General features: G+C 37.0%; 1 protein-coding gene and 3 long non-coding RNA genes across 7 annotated transcripts in view; 2 read left to right on the top strand and 2 right to left on the bottom strand.

The window, feature by feature from the left end:
• LOC149702340 (uncharacterized) overlaps positions 1-14,840 on the bottom strand; it is a 31,346-nt gene extending 16,506 nt beyond the window's left edge. The window contains exons 1-2 of the long non-coding RNA XR_016381721.1: positions 14,673-14,840; positions 14,536-14,576 (exon numbers count right to left, since the gene is read on the bottom strand). This is a non-coding gene — a long non-coding RNA (uncharacterized LOC149702340). The remainder of the gene's footprint in view (positions 1-14,535; positions 14,577-14,672) is intronic.
• Positions 1-18,349, top strand: part of LOC149702339 (calcitonin gene-related peptide type 1 receptor-like) — a 31,199-nt gene extending 12,850 nt beyond the window's left edge. Inside the window, exons 2-19 of one of the 4 annotated variants that reach the window (XM_089866129.1) lie at positions 9,878-10,035; positions 11,506-11,693; positions 11,755-11,874; positions 12,114-12,199; positions 12,268-12,506; positions 12,878-13,065; positions 13,150-13,278; positions 13,538-13,635; positions 13,741-13,832; positions 13,904-14,051; positions 15,150-15,300; positions 16,240-16,300; positions 16,531-16,597; positions 16,661-16,746; positions 16,815-16,953; positions 17,039-17,080; positions 17,530-17,672; positions 17,945-18,084. In XM_089866129.1, the coding sequence (XP_089722255.1) occupies positions 9,878-10,035; positions 11,506-11,693; positions 11,755-11,874; positions 12,114-12,199; positions 12,268-12,506; positions 12,878-13,065; positions 13,150-13,278; positions 13,538-13,635; positions 13,741-13,832; positions 13,904-14,051; positions 15,150-15,300; positions 16,240-16,300; positions 16,531-16,597; positions 16,661-16,746; positions 16,815-16,953; positions 17,039-17,080; positions 17,530-17,643 (2,106 nt within the window). In that variant the 3' untranslated portion in view covers positions 17,644-17,672; positions 17,945-18,084. Of the gene's footprint in view, positions 1-9,877; positions 10,036-11,505; positions 11,694-11,754; positions 11,875-12,113; positions 12,200-12,267; positions 12,507-12,877; positions 13,066-13,149; positions 13,279-13,537; positions 13,636-13,740; positions 13,833-13,903; positions 14,052-15,149; positions 15,301-16,239; positions 16,301-16,530; positions 16,598-16,660; positions 16,747-16,796; positions 16,954-17,038; positions 17,081-17,529; positions 17,673-17,944 lie in introns of all 4 variants that reach the window. The other 3 variants (XM_089866128.1, XM_089866127.1, XM_089866126.1) reach the window with 3 other exon arrangements.
• A 1,017-nt stretch (positions 18,350-19,366) lies between these two features.
• LOC149702338 (uncharacterized) lies at positions 19,367-20,158 on the bottom strand. The gene is made up of 2 exons (XR_016381719.1): positions 19,968-20,158; positions 19,367-19,628 (listed from the first exon to the last, which is right to left on the bottom strand). It is a non-coding gene; the product is annotated as an uncharacterized LOC149702338 (long non-coding RNA).
• Positions 20,159-20,730: 572 nt separating this feature from the next.
• On the top strand, positions 20,731-21,622 carry LOC149702337 (uncharacterized). The gene is made up of 3 exons (XR_016381720.1): positions 20,731-20,801; positions 20,881-21,291; positions 21,366-21,622. It is a non-coding gene; the product is annotated as an uncharacterized LOC149702337 (long non-coding RNA).
• Positions 21,623-21,644: the final 22 nt, after the last annotated feature.

The raw sequence follows: 21,644 nt of genomic DNA, 5'->3' as shown, positions 1-21,644 counted from the left end.
TATACTTCCAAAATAAAAATAAACCATACATCATGATTGGTTGATAAAAATTCCGTTCAAAATGTTCATTGCGCGAAAAACCAAGGTTCGAAACAAAATCCTTGACTGACAAAACATCGAGCCTAGCTTAAACCTTTACACCCAGAACGCTGAACGTTGCAAGGACGCTTACAACGCGGGGGAATTTTTGGCAATTTTGAATATGCCCATTTTAAAAACAGATGTGATCAAATTTAATATTAAAATATTACGCAGTTTAGTAAGTACGTTAGCAACATTTCTACAAAAACCTTTAAGCAGTTGAGTTAATATGAACTAAATCTACTTATTATAATTAGTGCATTTATTTATTTACGTTATTACCTTCAATATAATTTCCCAAATATATATTAATCATAATTAAAAAATAAGTGATTAATCAGATTTCTTAGAAACTGCGAAACTGATCGAATAATTCTTCCTTCAATATTATTTTGAAGGCGATTCTCGATTAGTCAGCTTTCTTAGTAATTTTGAATTGCGGTTTCTTCTGAACACACGATACAAAATGAGCAATCACTGACACCACGTTGAAAAAAAAAGCCCCGATAAGTAAATTCACCAGAAAGTAAAAGACAGATTTCCAAATTGAAAAGTGATCGTACTTCTGATACAAATAAAATATCCCGACGTAAATATCGTAAGCTATAATCAGGCCCATTAAAGTTAAAAAGACACCGTTATGAAATTGAGAATTTGCAAACAAGGTAATTAGTAAGGACATTAGATAAAGCGCGTGTCCTTGAAGAACAGTGCGAGTTAATAGAAACATTATCCAATCTTTCACCCCACGAATAACGTCACTCTTCCCAACATAATTCAAACCCGTAGATACTCTCGTAACTTGATTCAGAAATTCGTTAACCGTTAGGGTACCCTGTTCAAGACATTGACCTTCGACCCAGCCTTTTCGGTAGCCCATATTAAACGCCTTATAAGAAAAATATACAAATTCTACGATCGAACCGTTAAGACCTCCGTCGAACGACACCTCCTTTTCCGTACAATTCTTACAAATAACAAATGAACCTTTCATACAAGAGGGAAACTCTTTCAAAGCCAATGCTGGGACTTTAAAGAAACTTTTGTCCCAAATGACCCGAATGGCTACGAGAATTTGCGTCAAAGTTCCAGTTAAGTTGTCCGGATCGTAGGATATGTCCCCTTCTCCATAGCAATATTTTCCTTCGTAAATGAAATTGCCGATTCCTTTCAGAGCCTCGGTAGTTAAAAGACTGTCTTCATCCAGATGGACAATCCAGTCTTCGTCCGAAAGACAACTGACCCCTTCTTCCAAGCAATACTGAAGATTCCGAGCTACAGTTTAAATTCGAATTTTTACGCATCGTTAAAGGAAAGGCTCAGGTTAAATAACTGATAATACCTTAAAAGAAGGGCCATTTTCTAAATATAAAAGGAAAAATATTAAAAATGAAATAAATGATCTCTTATTTCAAAATAATTACCATTTAATTTGTCTTAAACATGACGAGGAGGACTACTTCGCCACCCGCCATTTGTTTAGTGGCGTCTGCTAGCCTGAACCACTTACCCCAACGTGATTGGTTGAATGCTCACAGGCTGCGAGAGGCAAGGATTTAGTGGCTAGCAGACGCTACTAAACCAATTTTGTGATAAGAAACCATTGATTTTTCCTTTTATTTTTAGTAAAAGGCCGTTTTTTTAAGGTATAATGTTATGTTAATTGAACATTTAATTTAAAGTGCAGCCAAGAGTAGACGTTATGTACCTTTGAACATTGATCCATTTTTCGTTTTGTAAGATTGCGGAACTACAATTTGTACCAGGTCTAATGGCAAATCCATCTCTTTCTCCGTTACTATCTCAATTATAAAATTCTTCAAGCCTAATTCCGAGAAAATGTTTTTCATCGAGTTGGTATTTTTAGTAATTAATTTCGGATAATCGCCACGCGTCACGATTCTAAATGAAAGACGTGGTAATTTCGATAAACACGCTTTCATTTGAACTGGTCCCGGAAAACATTCGTAAAATATTAGACCAGCAAATCCAATGGTAACCATGAAGAGCTTCTGAAGGACGCCAAGATAGCTCAGAATTAAAACAAAATAATAGACGTAATTGGAAGGCGTCGTCAAAGCGGATATTCCTTGAAAATTGTTCTTGAAGAAGAACATTGACCGCGTAGTCAGATAACAAAGCGTCAATAAGACAAAGCAGTGAGATACGTGTTTCAAAGAAAACATCTAGAATGAAGAGAATTTTAGCCCTTGCTAGTTTAAAACTATAATGAAATATAACGTGCACTACATTTACGAGAGTTGAGTTTGGGGTTGACTAACTCGACTAAGAGTGACTGTTAACAAAAGGTTTTACAAAATCGTAGAGGTAATACACTTTGAAAATCAAAAAACCAAGTACGTGATGGCTTGTTGATATAAATCTCGCTCAAAACACGAAAGCGTCATATGATTATTTATCCCTCTTCATTAGAGTTGTTTGTTGGTTAAAACGGAGTACGCGTACTGAGTAAAAGCGCAAGTTCCATAAGTTTGTCACTGGTTACTGATTCGCTTGTCACGAAGTTTCTCGTAAAGCTATGCCTGGTCACCCTGGTGAGACGCTGTCAAAGGCTTAGTATAGACTAACTACAAAAATGGACTACAAAACCAACGTGCATCAAATCACGCTTGTCGTTCTCTTGCATTACGAAGTATATGTAGTGTCATACTTATGGAACATATCACTTATAAACTTATGATAAAAGTCATTAACTTTTGAAAACATGTTAGGAAACCTTTTCTAACAGAGAACTCTAGTAGAATTAATAACAGTTTTTATAATTAGTGAGGGCTATACAAAACTCTGCCTGATTGTTCTTAATTGAGATGGATTTTAATTGGGCGAATAACCAAGGTTCGTAAGGAATAATGTATAAAACGCTTGACTGAACCCTAACACCTAGAAAGCTCAACATTTGCAAGGACCTACCCTTGTGAAACGGCTATCAGAAATGCAAATAAAATCAAGACGTACTTTCCTCGCGTTGTCAAAGAAGTTCAAGTACCAAAAACGCAGGGCCGGTGAAGATTTCCACTCTGTACACGGCATACGTGTTTTAGTTATACCTAAACGATCCTGAATTCAAGATAGAAATAATGGAAAAAACAGAATCTTCTACGGTATACAGAATACATCAAAGCCACGTCAATTTACTCCTACACAGAAGTATAGGTGCTTGTAAACGAGTTTCGTTTTTCAATAGCAATTTCCTAAAGAGGATACGTCGTAGAACTTTGGTATACATATACGATTCCTATTGTATAATCCCTATAGGGTCAAGTCGGTAAAACCATCCTTGGACTAATCTCTTTTGGTTCGTGGCATACGTTACAATAGGTTAAGGGTTTAATCGAAGCAAACCAAAGAAAAAATAACATCTCCTAACGATCAGGCAAGACATTGATGCTTTTTCCACGGAAAGAGGACATCCCGTGGTGTTGGTTTCTTAAGCTAGGGATTCCAATAATACCGGAAGTCAGGAAAGGAAGAAAAAAATTGGAATTAGTTCCGTATAGGAGGAGTGGAGACACCGGAGGACACTCGCAATATCTCGAAAAGAGAAAGAAAAGACGCTCTTGTAAGAAGATATGTTTTTTCTGCAGTTGTCAAGTCAACACGCGAGACATCATTCTGATTGGACAATAGTTTAAGCTGCGGACTTTACAAGGAAACTTTCTACGTTGTTTTCTAACATCGAGTTTAATTTTTATCGCCAATTATTGTCACACTTTTTGGGACAAAACCAGTTGAAGCTCTTTTAAGTGCTTTCCATTGTTAGCGTTCAAGGAATGGCTACTTATGTCGAAAAAGGGTCGAGTGACGAGTTCTTTTTCGACAGATATCTTTCATAGAAAGTACAACAACGAGAAACGAGCAACAATTGTCCCGTCAGTAGGATAATACGACATAATTATAAATTAGACGTGTAATTAAAACTGGGCAGATTGTACCATGAAAATTAATTTAAATTCCATCGTTTCAAAAATCCTAGTTTGAAAATTTTACGTCTGTTATATGGTCTGTTTCATTTCAGAAAAATAAAAAAACGAAGAACGTGGGTGTCTCGAATCGTGTAAACAACACTTACAGCGCCAGAACTCTTCCTATAATTTCCTTGGATCATAAATTTCAATCCATTTAGAATTTAAAACCGCAAACTGCTTGCGAACGCGTCTCTCGAATGTGTTGAAGATAGTCCTTAGAAATAAAGAAACTACGTAAGAAGAAGAAATACGAGTCTTTATAATCTACTTTATACGGAAGGAGCAATATTTTTATAAACTAAAGATGGGTTTTTTTGCTGTTTGCCAGACCGTTGGTGATTTCAAGAGAATTATTGCAGTTCAGGTTTGATACTTGACAACGGTGAAGTGAAGTTAGAACCAAGAAGGAAAGGGACTTCTTAAAAATATCTGAAAGCCCTGGGAATTAAGGCTCTTGTATCAAAACTTAAAATAGGAAATGAAATATTTCCGTTTATCCAATAATTATTTTCTCGATCCGTTTTCTATTTCCGTTTGAATGAAATAATATCCGAGTATTCTTAAATTTAATTTCGAGCTTTTGATTTTCATCCCAAACATTACGACATCTGTTCCATATTCGAGGTATAAGAAATCAAGTCTGTAAGTTATTACGATGTATCGCCGCGTGTAATCGAGGATTCTCCGTCGCTATAACTTCCGTCCTTTCTTCCCCCTTAACTATCCCGGAACCGGAAGTTTCTGTTGATTTTACTTCCCATACAAAATATACTCCTGCGCGAGGGCGTATTTCTCATTCAGGAAATGGGTTAAAGCGAAAAAGAAAGTCAATAACTTTTGAGATCCGGACATTTTTGGAATAAAGAAAATTAGGTCTACATTTGTCAAGTTATATAATTTTTGAGCTAAGCTAGGGACGTACTGAACACTAAATACTCGTTGGGACCACTTGGGGCTCTAGAAAAGGACCTTCTTCACAAGTTTAATAGCTGTTAACATAAGTTCATAAGATATGTTCACCATATGTTTGTCACTGATTACAAACTGGAGCTTGTCATGATGTGACGTAGTCATAGGCTTAGTACGTACAGACTAAATAGGACCTTGATGGAAGTCCTGCAAAATTAATTAACCACCGAGTGTAGGACTTCAATTCTCGCTTCAGTCGTTCTCAAACTAGCTCGAGCTGTAAGTCTCTCAATAGCATTACGAAGTATAGGTAGTGTTATACTTATGGAACGTATCACTTATAAACTTATGGAAGAATTTAACCATCAAACCACTTCCGAAGTGTTACGCAATTTTGGCAAATTCGGTAGGGAATTGTGAAGATGCGCCAAGAGCAAAACAAACAAACAAACAAAGGAACAACTTCCTGAAATACATCTAAGACGATTTTACAAATATTTCTACTCGGTAACGAATAAAGCAAAGCTTTCTATTTGATTTATCGCGTTTCGCTCAATTGAAAATAACAACGGATAATACTATGTAGGAAATGCGGTATCCTACAATTCAATTACAACTGGGGTGGAAAACTGCCAAGCCTATCTTGGAAATCTTCCAGACCTGGATTTTCTAAATTTGGTTGCTATTTTATTGGAACAAAAATCTTTCGACTAATTACACTGGGACGGCGCGAAACAAACGGTAAAATACCATCAATCAAGAACAGTTTCGATTTCGCGCCCGCAGCTTGGACATTGCTATAGTTCTTGGTCTTAGAGACCAGTCCGTTGGAGTCCATCTATAACTCTACTACGGTTGGAATCGATACCTGTCACTCCTGGACTTCCTTCGTGAATTGAGGCGAATAGCGTTCGTTGCAAAGACGTCCTGGTGTCTCTGCGTTTCCTCAAAACCCTTACTACGTTGTCTTGATATTCCACCATAAGTTTATGAGATATGTTCCATAAGTATGACTTCGTAATGTTAGAGACTTACAGCTCGAGATAACTAGTTCGAGAACGACAAGCGAGAATTGAAGTCCTACACTCGGTTAAATTGCAGGACTTCCATCTAGGTCCTATTTAGTCTGCATTACTAAGTCTTCTGACCCGTGTCACTTCATGACAAGCTCCAGTTTGTAACCAGTGACAAACTTATCATGGAACGTATCTTATGAACTTATGGTGGTCTTTATATTCTGTACCGAAAATCCAGACTGAGCAAGCGTAAACATTGTTATTCCGCTATCGTTTCGTTTTAAAGCCGCGACCAGATCGCCCCGTCCGTCCGTTCGTCTTTTGACCGGACCGATTGTAAAATGTATCCATTTCATAAATTTCCAAGCCCCGATGGATCGTTTATTTCCGAGTCACGACGCACGGCACTTCTTTTACGTTTATTCCATAAGTAACGTAACTATAATAAGTTTGACAACACATCCCATTGCCAGTAATTCGATAAAAGTTACATTTTCCCCATGTTTTTTTTGGGCGAAAACGTATCTCGAGTGTCACGCTTATTTTTATTATGCTCTTTATGGTTTCAACAATTTTCACCACTCGCCAACTTTCGTATTTGTAACCATTTCGTAATGCATACGGAAGTATGTATGAATAAAGAAAGTATTTCAGTGTATAGAGTCACTTAATATACAGGCCATTCGGGTGTGAAGCGGTGGATGAAACAACCACTACACCGCTGATACACGTACAAGTGGGCATCGTTTGGCTAAATCTTCTTTGAATTAAAAACTAACAGTAAAAAAATAACTGCGGTATCTTTGCACGGACTTCATTAGACACGACTTCATCGGTTACTGACCACTTCGAGTACTGATCCACTGTGGGATACTGACCACTTCGAGTACTGATCCACTGTGGGATACTGACCACTTCGAGTACTGATCCACTGTGGGATACCGACCACTTCGAGTACTGATCCACTGTGGGATACCGACCACTTCGAGTACTGATCCACTGTGGGATACTGACCACTTCTAGCACTGACCATCTTCGAAGATTGATCTTTTGAGCACTGGCATTCAATGACTCTACCAACTGAGCCATGATACACGATGTTGAACCCTCTTTGAGTTAATTTAGTTCTGAAATTAAACTAACGAGCAGAAAATAATTCCTCCGCACCCACGTGGTCTCGAACCCGGGGCGTTCCGGGTGTGAAGTGGATGAGGTAACCACTACACCGCTGATACTTGTGAAAGTGGACATAGTTTGACTAAATCTTATTTGAATTAAAAACTAACTATAAAAAAAATAACTAATAATTTTCCCCATGGAGTAATAACCATGGGAGTGGTTTTTTTTAGTCGAGCAAACTTACTCAAACCTCAGAAATTTCAACTTTTTTACTATTATTATTATATTATATTTTTTGACCTCTATTTCAGGCTTTCCCTGTTTTCCAGGTTTGTATGAACCCTGATAAATCATAAAACTAACTTCCCCAAATGAATATAAATGAGACCTACTTCCGTTACAATGAAAGACAAAGAGAATTTCTATTAAATTCCGAGATAGACCCCAAAAATTATGTAGAAAAAGGTTGCAGTTTTTGACCAAACTTAGGCCGCCGCTCAACTCGGTGCAATACGGACTTAAAAGTTCATTTTCAAAGGGAAAATTAGCATAGCCCGCAGCGTACTGGAAAAATTTGCATCTCTGTCGTTTCAGAAAAATTAAAATTCGAATAACGTGCATGGCCTCGTATTTCCCTCAAAACCCAGTTTTTCTACGCTAAGTCATAACCTTATCATTAATTTTAATTAATTAAGTAGTTAAGTTTAATACTTAACCAAACAATTTTGTCTCGAGGTCTAAATACATAAACTTGTCTCAAACTCACGCGCAAAACTATATTACGTCATATCGATCCAACAGTATGGGAACTATACAGGGTGTTTCAGATAAGTCTGCATACCATAAATTAAGGGAGATTATGTTCTTTGGGAAATATATTTTGAGTAGAAAATTATGTAACTTCTATGTATCTCCATTTTGTTGGCCACAAGGGACACTGTTTCAAATCGAGATATGATTTGATGAGTGTTTAATTAAATTAGAGATCATTGTCTTGAATCAGTTTCTTAATAAAATTTAAATGGGTCATCTCTAAAATACTTTGACCAATTTTCGGCTCAAAACCGATTTCCGAAAGAACATCCCCCTTAATTTATGGCTGCAGACTTATCAGATACACCCTGTATATTATATTGTCCCGACGCAAACAAGGAGAAAGTGCACAACTACGAACTTGGGCTTACTATATATATTGAGTGGTGGGAGTCCCAAACCAAAAATGTAATTTCGGTAACGACCATAGCATGGAGGTAAAAACCCCGAGGGATTGAGTTATACGCGACAGAATAAGATTGGAGGAGCCTGATTTTTATCCTGGTCAGGTCTTCCTTAGCGCGTCAAACTCAATAAAGTTTTGGACAGTGAATTAATACGTAATTAGGTCACACTGTCATTTTAAGTATTTCAAGGCTCCAGTCATTTTTTGAAGATGCAGCCTATATACCACGCTTCATTTTAAGCATCGTATATACATGCCATTCTGTCTTTGTCCTGTATTAATTTTTAAATACCATAAGTTTATAAGTGATATGTTCCATAAGTATGACGTACCCTTCTTGTACTTCGTAATGCTAGAGAGTTGCTTACAGCTCGAAATAACTACTTCGAGAACGACAAGCGAGAATTAATTTTGCAGGACTTCCATCTAGGTCCTATTTAGTCCGCATTACAGCAGCGCCTCACCAGAAACACAAATCATTGGATTAAATCTTATTTGACTTAAAAACCAACTCTAAAAACTAACGAGCATAAAAAACTTGGCCGCGCCTACGCGGTCTCGAACCCGCGACTATCCGAGTGTGAAGTGGTCTTATTTGACATAAAAACTAACTATAAAAAATAACTACGGTATCTAAGCACGCGAGCTTCTTCGGACACGACTTCATCGGGCACTGATCCACTGTGGGATACTGACCACTACGGGTACTGATCCACTGTGGGATACTGACCACTTCGAAGACGGATCCTTTAAGCATTAGCATTGAACGGCTCTACCCACTGAGCCATGACACACGATTATGAAATCTCTTTGAGCTAATTTAGTTGTCAATTTAAACAAACGAACATAAAAGAATTTCTCCGCACCCACGTTGTCTCGAACCCGGGGCCTTCCGCTTGTGAAGCCGGTGAGATAACCACTACACAGCAGATACATATACTTGAAGGCATCGTTTGACTAAATTTTATGTTAATTAAACCAGGCGTCTTCGCTTTACACTGAATCTATGTCCTACTTCAATCACAAGCTCCAGTTTCTAAGTTACCAGTGACAAACTTAAGGTGAACATATCTTACAAACTTATGTAAATACGTAAATATATATTGGTCCCTCCTGCAAAGGGTTCAAGAGAGCGGAAGAGATTTTCCTATTATACTTCTTAAGACAAAGGAGGGATATGTCAAGATCGTTATTATCGCTTCGAAAAATCTCGTTAGCGTTCGCGTAAATAGAACGAATGCAGTGGAAGGTATACGGGGCTTAATCAGAGAGCATCCTTGGTCCTACATTCTCCTACAATACCCTTCATTAGTTATAGAAGCTTGACAAGAAACTATAAGACGTTAATACGTAACGTTTTTAATTTAAAATATTATCGATTGCTTGAGACATTTTAAAAGAAAGTTTATTTTATATCTTGAAGGGTCATCTAATATTTTTAGACTTCGAGGGCCCGAAAAGTGAAGCGCCCTGCATATGGAAAAATCAATTTTGAGTCTAAAATACTCTACCTACAGTGGTTTAATCAAGTTATTAAATATTTTCAGACGATTCTATTCAAGATCTGCTACATATTAATATCACAAGCGGAGGAATGTCGCATAAACGATGAACTTTTATCAGTGGACGCTTTCAAACGCGTCTCATGCGGGGAATGCTACGATAGCATGCCATCATTCGCTTTCAAAGAGAACCGTCAACTTAGGTAAGTTGTATTTAGCGCTCCGCTAATTAGTAATTACCTTTTTTCATTCAATACTGAAATCAGCGTCAACAAATAAACAAACAGAAATCTAATTTATCCGCTTTTGAAAACACCCCCTGTTAATTAATTGACACAAGCGGGGAAATTTAATTAACTATATCGTGTGTAAGGTAAGGCGTAGGAATACGCGATATAAAAAAGAAAGTAGTGTTGTTCCAACACCGAAAAAGCTAGGGTTCCTCTTCCGGATGATGGGAGATTGACGAGCAATCCTTTTTTGCTGGTGCAATTCGTCTGACCAGAAGTATATAATACTTCTCTTAGAGAGAAGTGTACCACCACAAAGTGGGCGGGGTAATTGTAACATAATTCATCCAATTCACCCCACGGTTTGATAAGCAGGAGAGCAAACAAAAAGGGTGGTGAACCAGGGAAGAATCATGTGCTTACATAACTAAAGAATTAAGAGGATACGGAGTGTCATGCTTCTTCTATTATCCCCTTCTGTTCTGACGAACTATTCAGGTCATATACCCATCCAACTTTGAACTTTTTCGGCGCAATTCGTAACTGTCACGGAATTTATAAGTGAGTGATCAACTAGCCTTAGAAATTCATCAAAATAAAGAACTCTTAATAAAAGTTTTGGCGAAACACGAAAAGTGCACTTTTAGACATCAGCATCTTACTACTCTAACATCGTAGAGAAAACCAAATACTTTAGGTTAGAACATTGGTTAGATTTACAGTTAGTTATAAGTGGCTTTTAGGTTAGAAACATATCATGCAAGAGCGTGTAAAGAAGCTCTATGCAAAGAAAAAAATCAAGATTATTTCTTTTCATTCCTTCAATATATTGGAAAAAAGATATACTGCATATTTCGGGAGTAAAAGGGGTCATTTCACTTTGAAACAGAAGTCGCGGGTGTACATTCGATACCGCTTTCAGGAAAGTCGATTCTGAAACGTCAAAAGGCCCCCCACTTTCAAACTATGACAAATTGTTTCCTTTTTTTTCCTACACCGTTCAGGGGTTCTAGAATTCTCAATTTTTATGACAAATCATTTTTAAATCGCTCCCCAATGCGATGCGGGTTTGAATTTCAGCCTGAATTCGATATTATTATTATTTTTCTTTGGAATTATTATTCGGTTGCGGATATTGACACGTAAATAGGTTTATCGACCCAGATGACAAATTCACTTTTGAGACACTGAATACTATATAGAACCTTATCGAGAATCATTATTCAAAAAGGCCTAAAGTTGAAACTGAAGTGAAGTTAGAACGTGTTTCACATTACTTAATGGGGAATAACATTGTCCCAATTAAGTCCTCTTTTTATACTGAGGCTGAAGGTAATTGTACTGACAGAGGCGTACATTTCAATCATACACACTAGGGTGTCAGGACTTTGTAAACACTCCGTGGTAGCGCGTTGAAATATATTTTGCGTAACCCTTAAATAGCTTCAACAAATCAACTGGTCTTCTATTTCACCCAAACACCGATGTAATTTACGACCCGACGGATACTGGTAGAGTAAGTGATTCATTTCGTAACGTCTCTTTCCTACTGAAATGGCAAAGGTGTTGCCACGACGCTGACAAATGTTGCTCCCTCGCAAAATTAAGCCAACTTAGCGAACAAAATGAGAGTAAGCCTAATCTATTAATGATGGAAATATTAATTTAGTAAGTTTAATTTACGCTATACAGCGTGTCTTTCAAGTTGGGACGGAGTTCAATGCTGGCCCGAAATGGACGTAGGGACTGTGTTAGAACTACCCTGTCCCAATTTTATTTATTTAAATAATGAAGACGTTCCGTTATGTCCTCGTAAGTTGTTTATTCTATAATTTATGTCCTTAAAATTACCTTAATTAAACTTGATCGATTGGGATTCAAAACACTATATAGGACTTGAGTGTTTAGATTTAAATAACCCAAGTATTAGGAAAAACCAATTGAACTGGTCAACGGATACTTTCGCCATCCGTTTTAATTAATAACCCTTTAGCTTTGAAAGTATGACATTATAGAAAAACACCGAGCACCGAGAACAATTTCTATTTCAGGCTATTCAAAGAGGGTTTGTTTATGGAAAAGAGGTTGGCAATCTGCTCAAGAACTAACGGACCATTCGGGATGCTCGGCTTTAAACGTAACTTTAAATCATTACTTAAATTAATTAAATATCTAATTAATAAACTCTATAATGATCACTTATAGTTTCATCGCTACATGTTTGACGATGAACGGCTCCGAGAAATGAAAACGTATTTGCCAGAGTTAATCGCACCGCGACAAAACACGTCGTTAAACGACAATAATACGTCGTCATCGGCATTAACATTCTGTTGTAGAACAGAACGAATGTTAGGTTTATCATACGAAGCCTACGTTTTGGATACGTGCGCGCGCTGTTACAATTACATGCCTCGAGGATTTTTCAACAATAGACGTTTCCGGTAAGAACGTGTCTATTTAATAAAACCTTAACCCTTCGTGCCCAAATTAACATAGACTCGTGTACTTGGTACTGTTCTAAAGAGTACAATTCCATCTATCATACCCTCAAGGCACATCCCTTTCACCTTACAGAGTTATAGAAACGTCTCCGGTACGAAAAGGTGTCTATTTAATAAAACCTTAACCATTCGTGCCCTAATTAACATAGACTCGTGTACTTGGTACTGTTGGAAAGAATACAATTCCATCTATCATACCCTCAAGCTATATCCCTTTCACCTTTGAACTTACAGAGTTATGACGTCCCAAAGTAGAAATTGTCAACAACAGAAGACATCGCATTATTATTTTTCTTTTTATGCTACTCTAGGTACAGCGATAGGTTAGCGACACTTACAGACCCGGAAACGAATGTGAGTTACGGAGCGTTATGGCGAAACGCGAGTCACCCGATATATCACACTTTCGCCTCATTGACCGCCGTCCTTAAGTGGAGGTCATGTTGCGTCGAGGCTGAGAAATGTTGTTTGTCCGGGATAGCCTCTTCTAATTCTCAAGGTTAGGCCAAGCTATTATCTTGGGTTTTGTATTTCAAATTTATGGGGTGCGCTAGAATTGACTTATGCTATACAACGTATTTAGGAAACAACGATACATGTGTCGGAACTTGGGACGGTTGGCAATGTTTTCCGGAGACGTTAGCAGGGGGAATAGCTAAAGTACCATGCGCTGATCATGTGTATTTCAAAACGGAAAAACCATCGTGCTTAAGTAATTCATACTTTTTCTTGTATGTACAACATTATTTTTATACATTTTTTGAACAAAGAAGAAGAAAGTGCAATTTAATCTAAGCCAAGAGTGTCTTGTTTCAGGCGCTGCGTTGTCTGGCGCGCTAATGTAGTCCCATTAAATTTTTTCTCAGTTAGGCCTAGCTAATGATTGAAATTAAAAACCGTTATCCGGTTTAAATAAGATACCCCCAAAAATAGGCTTTTCAAAGACAGGTATTCTTTTTCATCTTTTATAGAATACGCGGAGAAACAATGTATGGAGTCGGGACAATGGTATTTTGATAAACGGCGAAGAAAGGAGTGGACCTCGTACGCGCCTTGCGGGAGATTAAACGTGACTAAATATTAATTTCTATGAAAAATACTCGTGTTTATGTTGAAGTTGCTAACTTATTGAGCGTTTTGACAAAACCAAGTCGCTCAAATGCTATCGTTTCAGGATCTACGTCAACAACTCATATTTCATCTAGCTATGTACGCAATATCGGTCGCGTTTCTCATTCCAGCCCTTGTTATATTTTTCATTTACAAGTAAGAAAGTACTTACTTATACCTAGTTGTTTATCTTAGTATGGACCAAGACATTATTTGTTACTTATCAGGCAACTTCAAGTATACCGAATTTCCATGCACAAGAATCTTTTCGCGTCATTGTTACTCAACGGAGTTTGCTCAATTATTTTGAAAAGTACAGTCATGCTAGACGAACTAGACGGACCAACTGGGTACACGATAGTCGAGAAGAATAACGTAAGATCACGTGACCTTAGCCATAATAATTCCCTTCTGCTGGGTACTATCCCTTTCCCAGTAGGCCACAATGTCAATATCGCGGAGATATCTGACATATTAATACCTTACACTTACAGCAAAGGGTAACACTTTAAAAAGAACCTTTAGTTATAAAGTCAATAATGGCGTAGAACCATGATTAAATTTTCTTGGTAGAACGTTGTATTTTAGACATGTTAAACCCATAAAAAAATCGTTTCCCCCAATATATAATAAGCAATACCGAATCTGCACAGCCGAAACTGACAGCTACAGATTATTTTTCGACATAAACTTAATCTCAAAGAAAATATTATTACCAAGAATCAACTTCTCAAAATTCTTAGTTGACAGCTTACTTCTTACGTTTTAAAAACAATATATGTCATTTTCTTATGTCATAACATTGTTAGAAACTAATAATCCCCGATAAATTCCTAAAATTGAAACGTAATAAACTTACCCTAATGCTTATTTCGTCATTAAGTTACCGTCCATCGACTCCTAAAATTAATTAAAAGCATATTTTAGAATTGGCCTACTGAGCTTTGACCCTAACCCTGAAAGAACCCATTGAAAAATGAGGTATTTTCAACTTACAACAATGTAGAACTATTTTCACGTTGTTAAGCTTAGTTATTCTTCATTTTGACACTAGTTTAACTATTAAAACTAATAATGACTATTAAATTAAACGGGCGACACTTGAAAAGTTAAATTATTACCATTTTCGACCTGCCAAACGCGACAGCCTAAATGATGAATCACGTCTCAGCCAACTTGAAAATGAGGCTTAGTTGGAACAAAGAGGAGAGAACAGTTCCCTCCTCCCTGATTGGATCGTTGGAAGCGCGCCAAAACGCAACTCTCGCCTAGAGGGGAAGGGGGAGGGATATGCGCCGGCATCCACGTGCTTTTACCAATATAATTAAAGTGGTTATTTTACTTAAGGGGGGGGGGATTTTCTTTTTCAACTCTGGACTCGAGTTGAGGTCAATAAAATAGGGTCGGATCTGGGACATGAATAATAAATTAGAGTCTAATAGTTCAAGATTGTCTTTCTTTCTTTTGTTTTAGATTTGGTGCCGAATTTTATTGATCCTAACAAAGTACTTTCGAATGACAAATTATATGTGGATGTTTTGCGAAGGATATTACTTGCACAAACTAATAGCGTCCGCATTTGCCGAACAGAAATCGCTCATTCTATACTACTTCATTGGATGGGGTGAGAATAAATCAAATACAGAATCTTGAGTTGATTCATTCCAGAAAAACAACGATTAAACATTCTTACTAAACTATAGCTATCTTCCTAGAATTTTCGTATTTAGCAAGATATAGAGTTCCAACTGCCAACATTAGCTTAGAATAGAGTAGTGTCGGTAGAGAGGGGAGTAGACTGTGTATCCCTCCCTCTAGGCGCGCTTTTGTAAGAGGGGATACTGTACGCGCCTGGTAGGGGGGATGACACTGAGCTAAGAGATAGAAGGGTATGACGTTTGCGTACGTAGAACTGACATTACTCTATACGAAGTCAATAGAGAGGTCAAGCTACCCATAAAAGTGGGATAAGACGGTCTGAGCCGCCTGACCCGTCCATAAGTTATAAACTTATGGTTTAATCTATTTGGTTTTAATCGCGTAGTGCAAACAATTGTTATGATTAGACATTTTACAATAAAAACGGGTATAAATGCGGCGTTAACATAAATAGAGTTTAACATTACGATTTCGGATTAAAAAAATTATTAACTCGCGTCTCATTTTCAATTTTATTCGCCCTAAATATTACCATCTCCCTCCATTGATGGGATCGTGGACAACTCTAGGACTAAGAAACGATATCGATCTTAACCGCTAAACGATGTAGCTAACTTCATTAATCATCCTGATACTATTAGCGAATAAATAAAATATGGTTGCAGCTCAGTCGATGTAACGTAAAAAGAGTTTCTTAGCTTTTCGCCGTCGTCTTCGTGACCCCATTTGATATTGACCCTTCTTCTTTACATCTGGTTACATCTCAGCCTAAGGGAATTCCTATAATTAGATTTCAGTCGATGGGGTCCGATCCATAAAACCGGAAAAACAAATTGAATCATTAAGAAATTATTTATTTCCAAGTCAATTTAAAATAGAATATTTTTTATATTACAAAATTTAGGTTTTCCCATCATACCAGTTGTAATCTACTTAATTCTACGCATTCTCTACTACGATGAGAAGTACGTACGTTTGCAATTGTTTACTAATTAGGCAGATTTAGTTAACGGGGAAATTACACGGACCGTGCGTTGGGCTAATCACTTTATACATTCCCTGTATGTACACTAGCCGTTTTCGTGTTAGGTTGTATTATCTTAGCAACTGCCGTACTAGGCAGAGTGGTTAGCCCCTCGAGTAGCACATCTCGCGCTTGCATTTAATCTCTGTCTTCCAACATTGGCCTTCGTAGGTGTTGGGCTGCACCAGCGGACGACTTTGAATGGGTTTTAAATGGACCCAGTTTATTAAGTTTAATCGTGAGTATTTTACACGTATACTCGTGAATTAGTTTATAATGGACTTAATACTTGTGATTTCAGTCCAATTTAATCTTTTTGGTCAACATAATACGGGTCCTTTTAACTAAACTACGGGCGACCAACGCCAATGAACCTAGTCAATACAGGTACTTGCTTGTAATTAAAATGGTAATTTCGATTTGTTGGCCTTAAAAAGACAGTTTTTTCCACGCAGAAAAGCCGTCAGAGCCACGATCGTTCTGGTTCCTTTGTTTGGACTTCATTTTTTACTCGTAATTTATCGTCCCGAATCTGGATCTTGCGGCTTAGTAGAAGGATATTTCTACTTTGGACATATTCTAGATGGACTTCAGGTCAGTCAGAGATGCCCACAGGTCAAATATTAAATCCCCTATGGAAATACGCTATATCCATACGTTTATTTTTTTGCATTTTCAGGGATTTTTCGTATCTTTGGCATTTTGCTACTGTAATGGAGAGGTAAGATTTAAAGTGTTTAATTTATTAGGCCGTGGGAAGTTCGTTGATGACGGTGCAACTATATCTTCCACTAATGGGAATGAGATGAAACAATTACTTTCAATAAAAATTATATCACTTTTGATGGCTAAACATTATAGCCACCGTCGCCTACTAAATTCTCACAGCCTGTAAAGGGGTCAGAATGAATAAATTATTAGACACGACAAAGTTCAATTATTAAGTACAATCAAAATTAAATTAACTACATTTACGCAACACGTAACGTGCCCAATTACAACGTAATCCCCCCAAGTATTACGGGGTCTTGAAAAGGTTCCATAGATATCGTAAATAAACGTAGCCGTTTTATTTTATTTTTTTTTTCAATTTCGATATGTTATAATAAGCGCGTGTAAGTATATATTTAATTGGGTGTATATATATGCACGTGCTCATTTTCTCAACAGATACAAAAACTGCTTAAACGTTCCTTTGAGAGATACCATTTGCAACACTCTGTAGCAGCTTCTACAGAGCGACGGCGATCTACTCGCACTGAGCTAATCATGAAAAAGATCTAGACAACAATCGCATCATCGGAGAGACAAATGTACGGAGAATCCGTTTAGTCTAGTTGTCCCCTTATTTTTCATAATATCGTTCGTCGTTATGATATTTTTGCAGCCGAGGAATAGAGTGGTGGCACTCAATGTTCCTTCTCATTTATTCTAAACAGGCTAAGGCTGGTAGATGCCATTACTCTATAGCAAATTCAATTTTATCCGTTGACCAACATTTCTTACGTTACATTTTAAAACTTACTATTTAATAAATCAATTTTGGGAAATGTTTTTTTTTTTCTCTTTTTTCTGTTTCCTGCAGGTTCTTTACTTGTTAAAGAGAACGTACCAGAGATATTTATTGCAACGAAGCTTCGGACGTACTTTCGGTACTAGCAGTTTTACAACGGGTCAGTTTTCGATGTCAAACACGCACGCGTCATCGGTCACCGAATTAAGAACTTTCACTCATTCAATGCCGCGAGAGAAAAAATGTATCGTGACACCCGAAAATGTAATACGGTAGACTGACCACCCTCTCACACGTCACCTCGTCGTAACAACCCTTTTAGACACACTTGAGCGTAGAAACTGCCATTATAGGATCCCTGTTATTAGCGGACTCCGAAAATTCAATTTAATAAAAACAAGAGAAAGTTTGTCGTCGTCAATTGATTGTAAATTGTCTTTGGATCGATTAAATGAAGTTACAAATTAAACCATTGGACTAATTTTTCTCTAGCATTATTTTACCATTGTATTGGCAAGGAGGCAATCCTATTATCATAAGTTTATCAGTAATATGTTCCATGAGACTAGTGGTGGTACAGAGGGGTGTAGACTGTGTGTTCCTCCCTCTGGACGCACTCTTGTAAGAGAGGATACTGTACGCGCCCAGTAGGGGGATGACACTGAGCTTAGAGATAGAATGGTATGACGTGTGCATACGTAGTACTGCCATTGCTCTATACTTCGTAATGCTACTGAGAGACTTACACCTCGAGCTAGTTCGAGAACGACTACACTGAGTCGGTTTTGCAGTCCATATTCCAATTTAGTCTGTACTAAGCCTTGACAGCCGCGTCTCACCGGAATCAATGTCGTTTCATGTGATTTCGTGAAACACCCTGTACAAAGAAACAACCCCCCCTTGTGGATCGGAAATCCTTTATAAAAGACATGTGGATTTTCCTTCAATTGTGGAAATGTTCAATTTCGAAATAACATTCCACGTGGGTTGAGCTGAGCGTGCCAAATATTGCATCTTCAATTTAAATAAATCATTCAGTTGATTTAAGTGCGCAGTACAGGCAGTCCTTCTTTTTCCGTACACGCCAATCTCTTTAAAGTCTTACAAGCTACTTATATTAAATTCCCAGGGTGAGAAAGGTAACGTTTACTTTTTTCTTAAGAAAACCCAAGAAGATCAATAAAAGCCCTAAGTCTGTATTGACATTAGACAAGTTTGCTCTCACCGCCCGAACGGAAGTGATCTTTTTTTGGTAAGGAGGATATATTGAGTTTGTTCTGTGGCATACCAGTGTTTCGATGGTAAAAAAAAAGTACCATTAAGTTATTTGGGTTTACGGATTTTCGTAGGCCTACTTGTACAGACTTGTATTATAGACCTACACGATCAAGGAGACTTAGGTTCATGCCTTTAGATCGTTAAGGTTTAACTTTAATTTTCATTTTAAGTTCTGCAAAGTTTTAATCATGTAAATTTAAAAATGAACAACGTGAATTCTGTACGTCGCAATTTCTACATTTATTTTTCTTTATAAATACAATTTAGAGTTCGGAGATGTTTACAGAAAAATATTAATGAACTATTCGGTGACGTACATAATAGTCAAATTAAATTTAAATTTCTTATGTTATTTAAGAGGCTGGGGCTCGGCAATTTCCATTCTCGCAACTTTGTCCGGTGGCGCAACAGAATTTGTTATCGGGGCAGCACACAGCGTTTGACAAAGGACAACATCCGCCGTTGCAAATGGTTCCGGCTGTGAAAGAAGATAAGTGTTTAAGCTCAGTCAGATATTCTGGTCAGGATATCCTTTTCTAATATGGATAGACCGTGAGTAAGACCCAATTAAACCAGAATGGTGAACTTATGGAACATAACCAGTATTGGGGACAATTATAAGGTCGAAAAGGACTACAGAAAATTCGGTTTTAAATGGTAACTGTTCTTCTTCTAAGATTGTAGCAGTCTAAGTCTATTTTTCGTCTATTATCAAAGGTTTAAGTTTAGCTGGGAGAATGTTAAACCGGTTCTAATGAAAACTAGGCATACTTACATACAAAAAAATCTAGCGAAATTAGATAATTAGTTTACTTACTGGAGCAATCGTGGGGAACTCCGGGAGTATCGGCACCTTGGGCTTCGATTTGTGTCGCCATGAACAAGGCGCTGATGGCAACGACAGCCAAGAGAACGGTCATCTTCTTTCCGTACATTTTGCAGCGAAACTTTTTTGATTTGCTAATACAAATGTATTATAAGTAGAGCTGATTTCGTTTGATGGCAATAACGAGTTTTCGATCCCATTTATATACCCGGAGAAACTGTTAAAATGGAAGTGAAAATGTCTTTATCAAAGAACTCATGATTGAAAACCAAACATCTCAAGGGTCGATGGTTGATAACTATTAAAAATTTCAATCTCAATTACTGTAAAAGGAATTTTTTTTCGAGATCACTCGAGTTTTAATTTAAACTTAAACATTTGGGGTCAAAAACATGTTCCAAATGATATTAAGCTGGAATATTTTAGACTATAATCCAAACCATAAGAAACGTAACAACTATAAGTATGATAAGAAAATGAAATACGATAGTGGATGTGTGTATGATAGGCTAAGTCAACGCGATTGGGTAGTTGTCAAAACGTTCAAGAGAGTCAATAGGGTTGATGAGTGTTTGCCCGAAACTTGCTATATTGTTTCAGTTTTTGACTTACAGCAGTTTAAAGTGTCATACCTACAGTTTATACGTTACTTATAAGTTATATCAAAATGTAAAGTTTAAATTTTGATATCGTTTTAAAAGGCTCGAATATTTTCTTGATTTATCTAATTTACTTTTAAAGTTTTCTAGAATTTTTCTATGTAAATATTCGATTGATAATCTTGATTCTTGGAAAAATTCCTTTATAATATCCTACCTTTGAAAGGTAACTAATTTTCCACAATACGATAATTACTAACTGTAATTATTACCAATACTGGTAAAAATCAACCTTGGGCTTTCAGAAGGATAAATTCGTTGTAATTTATTCCATATTGCTTTTGTTGGGTCGATTTTACAAGTCACCAAATACGATATGTTTATCCGGTAACCCTGTCGTTATGACGAGGGCAAAACCTTACGAATTTTGAACGACATAATACGTCATACTGTGTGTGGATATCACATAAATAAGAAACAAATAAAATACACTGTCATTTATAACAAACTTGCTATATAAATAGCAGCAAATTTTTCATGGAAAACATAAGACTGACAAGGTTTAACGTTCATCAATCTAACTTCACTGTTAGGCAACGTTTTCGTTTTCAAAGTTTTCGGTCAATATCTTATTTCAGTTAATTTAATTAAAATGATTGCGAAATTGCTCGGTTTATTGGTGGTTTGCACCTTAATTGCCATGATAACCGCCGATGGTAAGCAAACGAATTGTTATTGTATATTTTAAAACTGTTTTGAATGAATAGTTTTTTCTTTTTGTTAAAAACAGCTTGCCATCCGAATGCAGCTGATGGTACCGCAACCGCATCGTGTGTTGGACCCTGTCCTGGTGGACATTACGTTTGCGATGATTCTAATTGTCCTTCATATACCTTTAAAATTATGTGTGGCACTTGCGTTTGCAAAGCGTTTGAAAATTGAATATAGGGAAAAAATTGAATTGAATAATTGTTAAGTCTTTTTAGTTTATTTTCATGTCTATGTACACTAGAAATAAAATTCGCATTTCGTATATTACCACTACAACTTGCAAACGATTTTTTAACAA

This window comes from Phalangium opilio, unplaced genomic scaffold (assembly GCF_054372755.1).
Source record: "Phalangium opilio isolate 3A_F unplaced genomic scaffold, DU_Popi_V2 ptg000017l_1, whole genome shotgun sequence".
In the NCBI taxonomy this organism is placed as follows: Eukaryota; Metazoa; Arthropoda; class Arachnida; order Opiliones; family Phalangiidae; genus Phalangium; species Phalangium opilio.
Note: the sequence above shows the minus strand (reverse complement) of the source record. Positions and strands in the feature narration are given on the sequence as shown.